Source organism: Drosophila nasuta, chromosome X, assembly GCF_023558535.2.
Source record: "Drosophila nasuta strain 15112-1781.00 chromosome X, ASM2355853v1, whole genome shotgun sequence".
Lineage (NCBI taxonomy): Eukaryota > Metazoa > Arthropoda > Insecta > Diptera > Drosophilidae > Drosophila > Drosophila nasuta.
In genome coordinates this window covers 21,652,681-21,670,089 of record NC_083459.1, presented here as the reverse complement: position 1 = coordinate 21,670,089, position 17,409 = coordinate 21,652,681, and the positions used below count along the sequence as shown (strand labels likewise).

Sequence of the window (17,409 nt, the reverse complement as noted above, 5' to 3'; positions counted from 1 at the left end):
ATTTCGTTTGTCAATTGACTCGTAGTACATTCATTTCGAGAGTGACACTTAACGCAATTTATTCATGAGAGTTGTTCAGTTAACTGCAAAGTACTACAGCAGCGTATTAAAAATTGTTAAAATTACAAAACGTTTTTAAAAAATATTGTAGAAGCGTGCCAACGAGAATTTAGCCAATACAAGTATGATTCAGAAAATCTACGTGCTGTTCTGGCCCTTCATCTATGAGCTCAAGCCACATACCGACCTATATGTGAGCTCGCCAGTAAGCCGCAGCTCCGATAAGTAATGTCTTATGTAAGTTTGTCTAGAACTTACTAAGAACTAGTGCGTGCCCTGCTAGAGCGTATGCATCCGTAGTATGACAATTTATTTAGGGAATATATTTATAGAAAATATATTGCAAATTTTTGTAATACCTTCCATTGGGACACCATCATGACCACGACTTAAATACTAAGTATTAGGGCCGTTGAATAGTAGTATCGAGGGCGTCGTCAGACTGCTCGTACAGTGGTTTACCTACAAAGCAATCGAATCGGTTAACAATTCGCGTGTGTGCAATTCCAAAAGCATTTATGTTTCAGTATGAAATTGCTAATATTATGCTTGTTAGTCGCATCGGGCGCTACTTTTACACTTTTCGGGCCACATATTCGAATTTCATCTGGCGATCATCACAATGAGATTATATTGCACTTCCGGAATCCTTGCAATAATAAGACAAGCTACACAACTACTATTCGCCCACCCTCCACACCTTGTAAATATCATCCAACCACACCAAATTGTGAACACCGCACAACAACTGCAACTAAACAACCATGTCAGCACAAAACAACCACACCTCACGACTGCCCAGGAGACACAACAGCACAAACTTCGACTCCCAAGCCCACATATCAGACAACCATACAAACAACACATCAAACTACAGTTAAAACTACACCGAAGTCGAGCACAGAAAAGCCAACTACATCGAAGCCAACTGTTCCTAGCTCCACAACATTGAAGCCAAGCACTGAAAAATCAACTACATCGAAGCCAACTGTTCCCAGCTCCACAACATTGAAGCCAAGCACAGAAAAGCCAATCACTTCGAAACCAACCCTTCCTAGCTCCACAACATTGAAGCCAAGTACAGAAAAACCAACCACATCGAAGACAACTGCTCCTAGCTCCACAACTTTGAAGCCAAGTACAGAAAAACCAACCACAGCGAAGCCAACTGTTCCTAGCACTACAACGTTGAAACCAAGCACCGATAAGCCAACTGTTCCAAGCACCACAACATTGAAACCAAGCACAGAAAGGCCAACCACTCCGAAGACAACTGTTCCTAGCTCCACAACATTGAAGCCAAGTACAGAAAAACCAACTACATCCAAGCCAACTGTTCCTAGCACTACAACGTTGAAGCCAAGTACACAAAAACCAACCACTTCGAAACCAACTGTGCCCAGCACCACAACATTGAAGCCAAGCACAGAAAAGCCAACCACTTCGAAGCCTACTGTGCCCAGCACCACAACATTGAAGCCAAGCACACAAAAACCAACCACATCGAAGCCAACTGTTCCTAGCTCCACAACATTGAAACCAAGCACAGAAAAACCAACCACAGCGAAGCCAACTGTTCCTAGCACTACGACGTTGAAGCCAAGCACAGAAAAACCTACAACAGCGAAGCCAACTGTTCCTAGCACTACAACGTTGAAGCCAAGCACCGAAAAGCCAACTGTTCCTAGCACTACAACATTGAAACCAAGCACAGAAAAGCCAACCACTTCGAATCCAACTGTGCCCAGCACCACAACATTGAAGCCAAGCACAGAAAAGCCAACCACTTCGAAGCCAACTGTGCCCAGTACCACAACATTGAAGCCAAGCACACAAAAACCAACCACATCGAAGCCAACTGTACCTAGCTCCACAACATTGAAACCAAGCACAGAAAAACCAACCACAGCGAAGCCAACTGTTCCTAGCACTACGACGTTGAAGCCAAGCACAGAAAAACCTACAACAGCGAAGCCAACTGTTCCTAGCACTACAACGTTAAAGCCAAGCACAGAAAAGCCAACCACTTCGAAACCAACTGTGCCCAGTACCACAACATTGAAGCCAAGCACACAAAAACCAACCACATCGAAGCCAACTGTTCCTAGCTCCACAACATTGAAACCAAGCACAGAAAAACCAACCACAGCGAAGCCAACTGTTCCTAGCACTACGACGTTGAAGCCAACCACAGAAAAACCTACAACAGTGAAGCCAACTGTTCCTAGCACTACAACGTTGAAGCCAAGCACAGAAAAGCCAACTACTTCGAAACCAACTGTGCCCAGCACCACAACATTGAAGCCAAGCACAGAAAAACCAACCACTTCGAAACCAACTGTGCCCAGCACCACAACATTGAAGCCTAGCACAGAAAAGCCAACCACAGCGAAGCCAACTGTTCCTAGCACTACAACATTGAAGCCAAGCACCGAAAAGCCAACTGTTCCTAGCACTACAACGTTGAAGCCAAGCACCGAAAAGCCAACTGTTCCTAGCACCACAACATTGAAACCAAGCACAGAAAAGCCAACCACTTCGAAGCCAACTGTGCCCAGCACCACAACATTGAAGCCAAGTACAGAAAAACCAACCACAGCGAAGCCAACTGTTCCTAGCACTACAACGTTAAAGCCAAGCACAGAAAAGCCAACCACTTCGAAACCAACTGTGCCCAGTACCACAACATTGAAGCCAAGCACACAAAAACCAACCACATCGAAGCCAACTGTTCCTAGCTCCACAACATTGAAACCAAGCACAGAAAAACCAACCACAGCGAAGCCAACTGTTCCTAGCACTACGACGTTGAAGCCAAGCACAGAAAAACCTACAACAGCGAAGCCAACTGTTCCTAGCACTACAACGTTGAAGCCAAGCACAGAAAAGCCAACTACTTCGAAACCAACTGTGCCCAGCACCACAACATTGAAGCCAAGCACAGAAAAACCAACCACTTCGAAACAAACTGTGCCCAGCACCACAACATTGAAGCCTAGCACAGAAAAGCCAACCACAGCGAAGCCAACTGTTCCTAGCACTACAACATTGAAACCAAGCACAGAAAAGCCAACCACTTCGAAGCCAACTGTGCCCAGCACCACAACATTGAAGCCAAGTACAGAAAAACCAACCACAGCGAAGCCAACTGTTCCTAGCACTACAACATTGAAGCCAAGCACCGAAAAGCCAACTGTTCCTAGCACCACAACATTGAAACCAAGAACAGAAAAGCCAACCACTTCGAGGCCAACTGTGCCCAGCACCACAACATTGAAGCCAAGCACAGAAAAGCCAACCACTTCGAAACCAACTGTGCCCAGCACCACAACATTGAAGCCAAGTACAGAAAAACCAACCACATCGAAGTCAACTGTTCCTAGCTCCACAACATTGAAACCAAGCACAGAAAAGCCAACCACTTCGAAGCCAACTGTGCCCAGCACCACAACATTGAAGCCAAGTACAGAAAAACCAACCACAGCGAAGCCAACTGTTCCTAGCACTACAACGTTGAAGCCAAGCACCGAAAAGCCAACCACTTCGAACCCAACTGTGCCCAGCTCCACAACATTGAAGCCAAGTACAGAAAAACCAACCACAGCGAAGCCAACTGTTCCTAGCACTACAACATTGAAGCCAAGCACCGAAAAGCCAACTGTTCCTAGCACTACAACGTTGAAGCCAAGCACCGAAAAGCCAACTGTTCCTAGCACCACAACATTGAAACCAAGCACAGAAAAGCCAACCACTTCGAAGCCAACTGTGCCCAGCACCACAACATTGAAGCCAAGTACAGAAAAACCAACCACAGCGAAGCCAACTGTTCCTAGCACTACAACATTGAAGCCAAGCACCGAAAAGCCAACTGTTCCTAGCACCACAACATTGAAACCAAGCACAGAAAAGCCAACCACTTCGAAGCCAACTGTGCCCAGCACCACAACATTGAAGCCAAGCACAGAAAAGCCAACCACTTCGAAACCAACTGTGCCCAGCACCACAACATTGAAGCCAAGTACAGAAAAGCCAACCACTTCGAAACCAACTGTGCCCAGCACCACAACATTGAAGCCAAGTACAGAAAAACCAACCACATCGAAGCCAACTGTTCCTAGCTCCACAACATTGAAGCCAACCACAGAAAAGCCAACCACTTCGAAACCAACTGTGCCCAGCACCACAACATTGAAGCCAAGTACAGAAAAACCAACCACGGCGAAACCAACTGTTCCTAGCACTACAACGTTGAAGCCAAGCACCGAAAAACCAACTGTTCCTAGCACCACAACATTGAAACCAAGCACACAGAAGCCAACTGTGCCCAGCACCACAACATTGAAGCCAAGTACAGAAAAGCCAACCACTTCGAAACCAACTGTACCCAGCACCACAACATTGAAGCCAAGTACAGAAAAACCAACCACAGCGAAGCCAACTGTGCCCAGCACTACAACGTTGAAGCCAAGCACCGAAAAGCCAACTGTTTCTAGCACCACAACATTGAAACCAAGCACAGAAAAGCCAACCACTTCGAAGTCAACTGTGCCCAGCACCACAACATTGAAACCAAGCACAGAAAAGCCATCCACTTTGAAACCAACTGTGCCCAGCACCACAACATTGAAGCCAAGTACAGAAAAGCCAACCACTTCGAAACCAACTGTGCCCAGCACCACAACATTGAAGCCAAGTTCAGAAAAACCAACCACATCGAAGCCAACTGTTCCTAGCTCCACAACATTGAAGCCAAGCACAGAAAAACCAACCACAGCGAAGCCAACTGTTCTTAGCACTACAACATTGAAGCCAAGCACCGAAAAGCCAACTGTTCCTAGCACCACAACACTGAAACCAAGTACAGAAAAGCCAACCACTTTGAAGCCAACTGTGCACAGCACCACAACATTGAAGCCAAGTACAGAAAAACCAACCACTTCGAAACCAACTGTGCCCAGCACCACAACATTGAAGCCAAGTACAGAAAAACCAACCACATCGAAGCCAACTGTTCCTAGCTCCACAACATTGAAGCCAACCACAGAAAAGCCAACCACTTCGAAACCAACTGTGCCCAGCACCACAACATTGAAGCCAAGTACAGAAAAACCAACCACGGCGAAACCAACTGTTCCTAGCACTACAACGTTGAAGCCAAGCACCGAAAAACCAACTGTTCCTAGCACCACAACATTGAAACCAAGCACACAGAAGCCAACTGTGCCCAGCACCACAACATTGAAGCCAAGTACAGAAAAGCCAACCACTTCGAAACCAACTGTACCCAGCACCACAACATTGAAGCCAAGTACAGAAAAACCAACCACAGCGAAGCCAACTGTGCCCAGCACTACAACGTTGAAGCCAAGCACCGAAAAGCCAACTGTTTCTAGCACCACAACATTGAAACCAAGCACAGAAAAGCCAACCACTTCGAAGTCAACTGTGCCCAGCACCACAACACTGAAACCAAGCACAGAAAAGCCATCCACTTTGAAACCAACTGTGCCCAGCACCACAACATTGAAGCCAAGTACAGAAAAGCCAACCACTTCGAAACCAACTGTGCCCAGCACCACAACATTGAAGCCAAGTTCAGAAAAACCAACCACATCGAAGCCAACTGTTCCTAGCTCCACAACATTGAAGCCAAGCACAGAAAAACCAACCACAGCGAAGCCAACTGTTCCTAGCACTACAACATTGAAGCCAAGCACCGAAAAGCCAATTGTTCCTAGCACCACAACACTGAAACCAAGTACAGAAAAGCCAACCACTTTGAAGCCAACTGTGCACAGCACCACAACATTGAAGCCAAGTACAGAAAAACCAACCACTTCGAAACCAACTGTGCCCAGCACCACAACATTGAAGCCAAGCACAGAAAAACCAACCACAGCGAAGCCAACTGTTCCTAGCTCCACAACATTGAAGCCAAGCACAGAAAAACCAACCACAGCGAAGCCAACTGTTCCTAGCACTACAACTTTGAAGCCAAGCACAGAAAAGCCGACCACTTCGAAACCAACTGTGCCCACCACCACAACATTGAAGCCAAGTACAGAAAAACCAACCACATCGAAGCCAACTGTTCCTAGCTCCACAACATTGAAGCCAATCACAGAAAAACCAACCACAGCGAAGCCAACTGTTCCTAGCACTACAACTTTGAAGCCAAGTACAGAAAAGCCAACCACTTCGAAACCAACTGTGCCCAGCACCACAACATTGAAGCCAAGTACAGAAAAACCAACGACTTCGAAACCAACTGTGCCCAGCACCACAACATTGAAGCCAAGCACAGAAAAGCCAACCACAGCGAAGCCAACTGTTCCTAGCACTACAACATTGAAGCCAAGTACAGAAAAACCAATAACATCGAAGCCAACTGTTCCTAGCTCCACAACATTGAAGCCAAGCACAGAAAAACCAACCACAGCGAAGCCAACTGTTCCTAGCACTACAACTTTGAAGCCAAGCACAGAAAAGACAACCACTTCAAAACCAACTGTGCCCAGCACCACAACATTGAAGCCAAGTACAGAAAAACCAACCACATCGAAGCCAACAGTTCCTAGCTCCACAACATTGAAGCCAAGCACAGAAAAACCAACCACAGCGAAGCCAACTGTTCCTAGCACTACAACTTTGAAGCCAAGCACAGAAAAGCCAACCACTTCGAAACCAACTGTGTCCAGCACCACAACATTAAAGCCAAGCACAGAAAAACCGACCACAGCAAAGCCAACTGTTCCTAGCACTACAACATTGAAGCCAAGCACCGAAAAGCCAACTGTTCCTAGCACCACAACATTGAAGCCAAGCACAGAAAAGCCAACCACTTCGAAACCAACTGTGCCCAGCACCACAACACTGAAGCCAAGCACAGAAAAGCCAACCACTTCGAAACCAACTGTGCCCAGCACCACAACATTAAAGCCAAGTACAGAAAAGCCAACCACTTCGAAACCAACTGTGCCCAGCACCACAACATTGAAACCAAGCACAGAAAAGCCATCCACTTTGAAACCAACTGTGCCCAGCACCACAACATTGAAGCCAAGTACAGAAAAGCCAACCACTTCGAAACCAACTGTGCCCAGCACCACAACATTGAAGCCAAGTTCAGAAAAACCAACCACATCAAAGCCAACTGTTCCTAGCACTACAACTTTGAAGCCAAGCACAGAAAAGCCAACCACTTTGAAGCCAACTGTGCCCAGCACCACAACATTGAAGCCAAGTACAGAAAAACCAACCACTTCGAAACCAACTGTGCCCAGCACCACAACATTGAAGCCAAGCACAGAAAAACCAACCACAGCGAAGCCAACTGTGCCCAGCACCACAACATTGAAGCCAAGCACAGAAAAACCAACCACAGCGAAGCCAACTGTTCCTAGCACTACAACTTTGAAGCCAAGCACAGAAAAGCCAACCACTTCGAAACCAACTGTGCCCACCACCACAACATTGAAGCCAAGTACAGAAAAACCAACCTCATCAAAGCCAACTGTTCCTAGCTCCACAACATTGAAGCCAATCACAGAAAAACCAACCACAGCGAAGCCAACTGTTCCTAGCACTACAACTTTGAAGCCAAGCACAGAAAAGCCAACCACTTCGAAACCAACTGTGCCCAGCACCACAACATTGCAGCCAAGTACAGAAAAACCAACGACTTCGAAACCAACTGTGCCCAGCACCACAACATTGAAGCCAAGTACAGAAAAGCCAACCACTTCGAAACCAACTGTGCCCAGCACCACAACATTGAAGCCAAGCACAGAAAAGCCAACCACAGCGAAGCCAACTGTTCCTAGCACTACAACATTGAAGCCAAGTACAGAAAAACCAATCACATCGAAGCCAACTGTTCCTAGCTCCACAACATTGAAGCCAAGCACAGAAAAACCAACCACAGCGAAGCCAACTGTTCCTAGCACTACAACTTTGAAGCCAAGCACAGAAAAGCCAACCACTTCAAAACCAACTGTGCCCAGCACCACAACATTGAAGCCAAGTACAGAAAAACCAACCACATCGAAGCCAACAGTTCCTAGCTCCACAACATTGAAACCAAGCACAGAAAAACCAACCACAGCGAAGCCAACTGTTCCTAGCACTACAACTTTGAAGCCAAGCACAGAAAAGCCAACCACTTCGAAACCAACTGTGTCCAGCACCACAACATTAAAGCCAAGCACAGAAAAACCAACCACAACAAAGCCAACTGTTCCTAGCACTACAACATTGAAGCCAAGCACGGAAAAGCCAACTGTTCCTAGCACCACAACATTGAAGCCAAGCACAGAAAAGCCAACCACTTCGAAACCAACTGTGCCCAGCACCACAACACTGAAGCCAAGCACAGAAAAGCCAACCACTTCGAAACCAACTGTGCCCAGCACCACAACATTGAAGCCAAGTACAGAAAAGCCAACCACTTCGAAACCAACTGTGCCCAGCACCACAACATTGAAGCCAAGTACAGAAAAGCCAACCACTTCGAAGCCAACTGTTCCTAGCAATACAACATTAAAGCCAAGTACAGAAAAACCAATCACAGCGAAGCCAACTGTACCCAGCACTACAACGTTGAAGCCAAGCACCAAAAGCCAACTGTTCCTAGCACTACAACTTTGAAGCCAAGCACAGAAAAGCCAACCACTTCGAAACCAACTGTGCCCAGCACCACAACATTGAAGCCAAACACAGAAAACCAACGACTTCTAAACCAACTGTGCCCAGCACCACAACATTGAAGCCAAGTACAGAAAAGCCAACCACTTCGAAACCAACTGTGCCCAGCATCACAACTTTGAAGCCAAGTACAGAAAAACCAACCACAGCGAAGCCAACTGTACCCAGCACTACAACGTTGAAGCCAAGCACCAAAAGCCAACTGTTCCTAGCACTACAACTTTGAAGCCAAGCACAGAAAAGCCAACCACTTCGAAACCAACTGTGCCCAGCACCACAACATTGCAGCCAAGTACAGAAAAACCAACGACTTCGAAACCAACTGTGCCCAGCACCACAACATTGAAGCCAAGTACAGAAAAGCCAACCACTTCGAAACCAACTGTGCCCAGCACCACAACATTGAAGCCAAGCACAGAAAAGCCAACCACAGCGAAGCCAACTGTTCCTAGCACTACAACATTGAAGCCAAGTACAGAAAAACCAATCACATCGAAGCCAACTGTTCCTAGCTCCACAACATTGAAGCCAAGCACAGAAAAACCAACCACAGCGAAGCCAACTGTTCCTAGCACTACAACTTTGAAGCCAAGCACAGAAAAGCCAACCACTTCAAAACCAACTGTGCCCAGCACCACAACATTGAAGCCAAGTACAGAAAAACCAACCACATCGAAGCCAACAGTTCCTAGCTCCACAACATTGAAACCAAGCACAGAAAAACCAACCACAGCGAAGCCAACTGTTCCTAGCACTACAACTTTGAAGCCAAGCACAGAAAAGCCAACCACTTCGAAACCAACTGTGTCCAGCACCACAACATTAAAGCCAAGCACAGAAAAACCAACCACAACAAAGCCAACTGTTCCTAGCACTACAACATTGAAGCCAAGCACGGAAAAGCCAACTGTTCCTAGCACCACAACACTGAAGCCAAGCACAGAAAAGCCAACCACTTCGAAACCAACTGTGCCCAGCACCACAACATTGAAGCCAAGTACAGAAAAGCCAACCACTTCGAAACCAACTGTGCCCAGCACCACAACATTGAAGCCAAGTACAGAAAAGCCAACCACTTCGAAGCCAACTGTTCCTAGCAATACAACATTAAAGCCAAGTACAGAAAAACCAATCACATCGAAGCCAACTGTTCCTAGCTCCACAACATTGAAGCCAAGCACAGAAAAACCAACCACAGCGAAGCCAACTGTTCCTAGCACTACAACTTTGAAGCCAAGCACAGAAAAGCCAACCACTTCGAAACCAACTGTGCCCAGCATCACAACTTTGAAGCCAAGTACAGAAAAACCAACCACAGCGAAGCCAACTGTACCCAGCACTACAACGTTGAAGCCAAGCACCAAAAAGCCAACTGTTCCTAGCACCACAACATTGAAGCCAAGCACAGAAAAGCCAACCACTTCGAAACCAACTGTGCCCAGCACCACAACATTGAAGCCAAGTACACAAAAACCAACCACAGCAAAGCCAACTGTTCCTGGCACTACAACATTGAAGCCAAGCACCGAAAAGCCAACTGTTCCTAGCACCACAACATTGAAACCAAGCACAGAAAAGCCAACCACTTCGAAACCAACTGTGCCCAGCACCACAACATTGAAGCCAAACACAGAAAAACCAACGACTTCTAAACCAACTGTGCCCAGCACCACAACATTGAAGCCAAGCACAGAAAAGCCAACCACTTCGAAACCAACTGTGCCCAGCACCACAACATTGAAGCCAAGTACAGAAAAGCCAACCACTTCGAAACCAACTGTGCCCAGCACCACAACATTGAAGCCAAGTACAGAAAAACCAACCACAGCGAAGCCAACTGTTCCTAGCACTACAACATTGAAGCCAAGCACCGAAAAGCCAACCACTTCGAAACCAACTGTGCCCAGCACCACAACATTGAAGCCAAGTACAGAAAAGCCAACCACTTCGAAACCAACTGTGCCCAGCACCACAACATTGAAGCCAAATACAGAAAAACCAATCACATCGAAGCCAACTGTTCCTAGCTCTACAACATTGAAGCCAAGCACAGAAAAACCAACCACAGCGAAGCCAACTGTTCCTAGCACTACAACTTTGAAGCCAAGCACAGAAAAGCCAACCACTTCGAAACCAACTGTGCCCACCACCACAACATTGAAGCCAAGTACAGAAAAACCAACCACATCGAAGCCAACTGTTCCTAGCTCAACAACATTGAAGCCAAGCACAGAAAAACCAACCACAGCGAAGCCAACTGTTCCTAGCACTACAACTTTGAAGCCAAGCACAGAAAAGCCAACCACTTCGAAACCAACTGTGTCCAGCACCACAACATTGAAGCCAAGTACAGAAAAACCAACGACTTCGAAACCAACTGTGCCCAGCACCACAACATTGAAGCCAAGTACAGAAAAGCCGACCACTTCGAAACCAACTGTGCCCAGCACCACAACATTGAAGCCAAGTACAGAAAAGCCGACCACTTCGAAACCAACTGTGCCCAGCACCACAACATTGAAGCCAAGTACAGAAAAGCCGACCACTTCGAAACCAACTGTGCCCAGCACCACAACATTGAAGCCAAGTACAGAAAAGCCGACCACTTCGAAACCAACTGTGCCCAGCACCACAACTTTGAAGCCAAGCACAGAAAAGCCAACCACTTCGAAACCAACTGTGCCCAGCACCACAACATTGAAGCCAAGTACAGAAAAGCCAACCACTTCGAAGCCAACTGTTCCTAGCTCCACAACATTGAAGCCAAGCACAGAAAAACCAACCACAGCGAAGCCAACAGTTCCTAGCTCCACAACATTGAAGCCAAGCACAGAAAAACCAACCACAGCGAAGCCAACTACAACTTTGAAGCCAAGCACAGAAAAGCCAACCACTTCGAAACCAACTGTGTCCAGCACCACAACATTGAAGCCAAGTACAGAAAAACCAACGACTTCAAAACCAACTGTGCCCAGCACCACAACATTGAAGCCAAGTACAGAAAAGCCAACGACTTCGAAACCAACTGTGCCCAGCACCACAACATTGAAGCCAAGTACAGAAAAACCAACCACAGCGAAGACAACTGTGCCAAGCACCACAACATTGAAGCCAAACACAGAAAAGCCAACCACTTCGAAACCAACTGTGCCCAGCACCACAACATTGAAGCCAAGTACAGAAAAACCAACCACAGCGAAGCCAACTGTTCCTAGCACTGCAACATTGAAGCCAAGCACAGAAAAACCATCCACAGCGAAGCCAACTGTGCCCAGCAGCACAACATTGAAGCCAAGCACAGAGAAACCAACCACAGCGAAACCAACTGTGCCCAGCACCACAACATTGAAGCCAAGTACAGAAAAACCAACCACATCGAAGCCAACTGTTCCTAGCTCCACAACATTGAAGCCAAGCACAGAAAAACCAACCACAGCGAAGCCAACTGTTCCTAGCACTACAACTTTGAAGCCAAGCACAGAAAAGCCAACCACTTCGAAACCAACTGTGCCCAGCACCACAACATTGAAACCAAGCACAGAGAAGCCAACTGTGCCCAGCACCACAACATTGAAGCCAAGCACAGAAAAGCCAACCACTTCGAAACCAACTGTGCCCAGCACCACAACATTGAAGCCAAGTACAGAAAAACCAACCACAGCGAAGCCAACTGTTCCTAGCACTACAACTTTGAAGCCAAGCACAGAAAAGCCAACCACTTCGAAACCAACTGTGCCCAGCACCACAACATTGAAGCCAAGTACAGAAAAGCCAACCACTTCGAAACCAACTGTGCCCAGCACCACAACATTGAAGCCAAGTACAGAAAAACCAACCACAGCGAAGCCAACAGTTCCTAGCACTACAACATTGAAGCCAACCACCGAAAAGCCAACTGTTCCTAGCATCACAACATTGAAACCAAGCACAGAAAAGCCAACCACTTCGAAACCAACTGTGCCCAGCACCACAACATTGAAGCCAAGTACAGAAAAGCCGACCACTTCGAAACCAACTGTGCCTAGCACCACAACATTGAAGCCAAGTACAGAAAAACCAACCACAGCGAAGCCAACTGTTCCTAGCACTACAACTTTGAAGCCAAGCACAGAAAAGCCAACCACTTCGAAACCAACTGTGCCCAGCACCACAACATTGAAGCCAAGTACAGAAAAGCCGACCACTTCGAAACCAACTGTGCCTAGCACCACAACATTGAAGCCAAGTACAGAAAAACCAACCACAGCGAAGCCAACTGTTCCTAGCACTACAACATTGAAGCCAAGCACCGAAAAGCCAACTGTTCCTAGCACCACAATATTGAATCCAAGTACAGAAAAACCAACCACAGCGAAGCCAACTGTGCCCAGCACTACAACGTTGAAACCAAGCACCGAAAAGCCAACTGCTCCTAGCACCACAACATTGAAACCAAGTACAGAAAAGCCAATCACAGCGAAGCCAACTGTTCCTAGCACTACAACTTTGAAGCCAAGCACAGAAAAGCCAACCACTTCGAAACCAACTGTGCCCAGCACCACAACATTGAAGCCAAGTACAGAAAAACCAACCACAGCGAAGCCAACTGTTCCTAGCACTACAACATTGAAGCCAAGCACCGAAAAGCCAACCACTTCGAAACCAACTGTGCCCAGCACCACAACATTGAAGCCAAGTACAGAAAAACCAACGACTTCGAAACCAACTGTGCCCAGCACTACAACATTGAAGCCAAGTACAGAAAAACCAACCACAGCGAAGCCAACTGTTCCTAGCACTACAACGTTGAAGCCAAGCACCGAAACGCCAACCACTTCGAAACCAACTGTGCCCAGCACCACAACATTGAAGCCAAGTACAGAAAAACCAACCACAGCGAAGCCAACTGTTCCTAGTACTACAACGTTGAAGTCAAGCACCGAAAAGTCAACTGTTCCTAGCACCACAACATTGAAACCAAGCACAGAAAAGCCATCCACTTCGAAGCCAACTGTGCCCAGCACCACAACATTGAAGCCAAGCACCGAAAAGCCAACCACTTCGAAACCAACTGTGCCCAGCACCACAACATTGAAGCCAAGTACAGAAAAACCAACGACTTCGAAACCAACTGTGCCTAGCACCACAACATTGAAGCCAAGTACAGAAAAACCAACCACTTCGAAGCCAACTATTCCTAGCACCACAACATTGAAGCCAAGCACCGAAAAGCCAACCACTTCGAAACCAACTGTGCCCAGCACCACAACATTGAAGCCAAGTACAGAAAAACCAACCACAGCGAAGCCAACTGTTCCTAGCACTACAACGTTGAAGCCAAGCACCGAAAAGCCAACCACTTCGAAACCAACTGTGCCCAGCACCACAACATTGAAGCCAAGTACAGAAAAACCAACCACAGCGAAGCCAACTGTTCCTAGCACCACAACATTGAAACCAAGCACAGAAAAGCCTCCACACACTCAACCAACGCAGCCAACTCAACCGACCCAACCAACACAGCCTCCACACACTCAACCAACGCAGCCAACTCAACCGACCCAACCAACACAACCTCCACACACTCAACCGACGCAACCAACTCAACCGACCCAACCAACACAGCCTCCACACACTCAACCAACGCAGCCAACTCAACCGACCCAACCAACACAACCTCCACACACTCAACCGACGCAACCAACTCAACCGACCCAACCAACACAGCCTCCACACACTCAACCGACGCAGCCAACTCAACCGACCCAACCAACACAGCCTCCACACACTCAACCAACGCAGCCAACTCAACCGACCCAACCAACACAACCTCCACACACTCAACCGACGCAACCAAGTCAACCGACCCAACCAACACAGTCTCCACACACTCAACCTACTAAACCAAGCACCACAACATTGAAGCCAAGCACAGAAAAGCCAACCACATCGAAACCAACTGTTCGTAGCACCACAACATTGAAGCCGAGCACAGAGAAGCCAACCACATCGAAGCCAACTGTTCCTAGCACTACAACATTGAAGCCAAGCACCGAAAAGCCAACTGTTCCTAGCACCACAACATTGAAACCAAGCACAGAAAAGCCATCCACTTCGAAGCCAACTGTGCCCAGCACCACAACATTGAAGCCAAGTACAGAAAAACCAACGACTTCGAAACCAACTGTGCCCAGCACCACAACATTGAAGCCAAGTACAGAAAAACCAACCACAGCGAAGCCAACTGTTCCTAGCACTACAACGTTGAAGCCAAGCACCGAAAAGCCAACCACTTCGAAACCAACTGTGCCCAGCACCACAACATTGAAGCCAAGTACAGAAAAACCAACCACAGCGAAGCCAACTGTTCCTAGCACTACAACGTTGAAGCCAAGCACCGAAAAGCCAACCACTTCGAAACCAACTGTGCCCAGCACCACAACATTGAAGCCAAGCACCGAAAAGCCATCCACAGAGAAGCCAACCACATCGAAGCCAACTGTTCCTAGCACCACAACATTGAAGCCAAGCACCGAAAAGCCAACCACTTCGAAACCAACTGAGCCGAGCACCACAACATTGAAACCTATCACTGAAAAGCCAACCACATCGAAGCCAACTGAGGCGAGCACCACAACATTGAAACCAATCACAGAAAGGCCAACCACATCGAAACCAACTGTTCGTAGCACCACAACATTGAAGCCGAGCACAGAAAGGCCAACCACATCGAAGCCAACTGTTCGTAGTACCACAACATTGAAGTCGAGCACAGAAAAGCCAACCACATCGAAGCCAACTATTCCTAGCACCACAACATTGAAGCCAAGCACCGAAAAGCCATCCACATCGAAGCCAACTGAGGCGAGCACCACAACATTGAAACCAATCACAGAAAAGCCAACCACTTCGAAACCAACTGAACCGAGCACAACATCGTGGTGGCCAAGCACTCGAAAATCGACCACTTTGAAGCCAACAGAGCCGAGTCCCACAACCAGGAAGCCAACCACTTCGAAACCAACAGAGACGAGCACCACAACATTGAAGCCAAGCACAGAAAAGCCAACCACATCGAAGCCAACTGTTCGTAGCACAACAACATTGAAGCCTAGCACAGAAAAGCCAACCACTTCGAAACCAACTGAGCCGAGCAGCACAACATTGAAGCCAAGCACAGAAAAGCCAACCACATCGAAACCAACTGTTCGTAGCACCACAACATTCAAGCCGAGCACAGAAAAGCCAACTGTTCGTAGCACAACAACATTGAAGCCCAGCACAGAAAAGCCAACCACTTCGAAACCAACTGAGCCGAGCACCACATCGTGGTGGCCAAGCACTCGAAAACCGACCACTTTGAAGCCAACAGAGCCGAGTCCCACAACCAGGAAGCCAACCACTCTGAAGCCAACAGAGCCGAGCACCACAACGTTGAAACCAATCACACAAAAGCCAACCACTTCGAAGCCAACTGTTCGTAGCACAACAACATTGAAGCCTAGCACAGAAAAGCCAACCACTTCGAAACCAACTGAGCCAAGCACCACATCGTGGTGGCCAAGCACTCGAAAACCGACCACATTGAAGCCAACAGAGCCGAGTTCCACAACCAGGAAGTCAACCACTCTGAAGCCAACTGAGCCGAGCACCACAACCAGGAAGCCAAGTACACAAAAGCCAACCACCTTAAAACCAACTACTCCCAGCACCACAACACGTAAACCGATTACTCAAAAGCCCAGCACATCCCCGCCCACAACGGAAAAGGTAACAACGGAAGGAACTGGAAGTACTACTGAGTCACTGCCCCCTTTTAACGTCTTTCAAGTGCAATCGACTACGGAAGGTGTCGATTATAACTAAACTAACTTTGTAATATATCGCGGTAAAACGGTATATACCTCATATATAATATATTTCACAGAATTTGTCCAATGAATTTAACTGAATTTCTTCTTATAATAACAAAATAAATAATTATATTACATGTGTTATGCATTTTTACAGTATATTTTTAAGATAGAAAATTTTCTTCTTTTGAATTTGTCCTTTTTCCTCTGGAATCTACCGAGTTGATCGTTTAAAATAATTGAGTCCCATATAGTTTTAAATACACATAAATATATATATATATATATCATTTATAGATGCATTATTTATATTCATATTTAGTCTTCACCTTCGTAAAATGTGTGTTATCGTGTAATTCACTCTCACTGTCTTTTTTTAAACATGCATAGATCGTGCACGTTGACGATCACCTAAAAAGACTCATTGAGGAGGCAGCCACTCGCCAATCTCACAGCCATCGATTCTCGCCATTGAGCTTTCGTTGAATTACTTCGAAGTGATGTCACGCTCAGTTACATCACTAAGCAAAAGCTCAATCAGTAGTCGGGGTATCCGCAAACATTAAAATATATAAAATAATTTATTGCCTGACTTTATTAATATTTTAGTTGTCATTGATTCCACAAAGTCCAGCGTGCTACAAATAATTCTTTGTAGCATACTTTCAGGCTATAGCAATCTAAATCGTCGACTTCATTGCCGTAATAGCACATAATAGTTATAATTTTAGTAACAATAATAAATTTGTATTGTTTGGATTTTCTTTTTATTTTATTAAATATTAGTAGCTTTAAAAATTTGTAGATGTCTTAA

General features: G+C 46.6%; 1 protein-coding gene across 1 annotated transcript; it reads left to right on the top strand.

Annotated features, from left to right (window-relative positions):
* Positions 1–537: 537 nt before the first annotated feature.
* On the top strand, positions 538–16,730 carry LOC132795660 (mucin-2). The gene is made up of 3 exons (XM_060806517.1): positions 538–3,285; positions 3,859–8,496; positions 13,390–16,730. Exons 1-3 carry the CDS (start codon positions 589–591, stop codon positions 16,606–16,608), a joined length of 10,554 nt encoding a protein of 3,517 aa, XP_060662500.1. The 5' UTR covers positions 538–588; the 3' UTR covers positions 16,609–16,730.
* Positions 16,731–17,409: the final 679 nt, after the last annotated feature.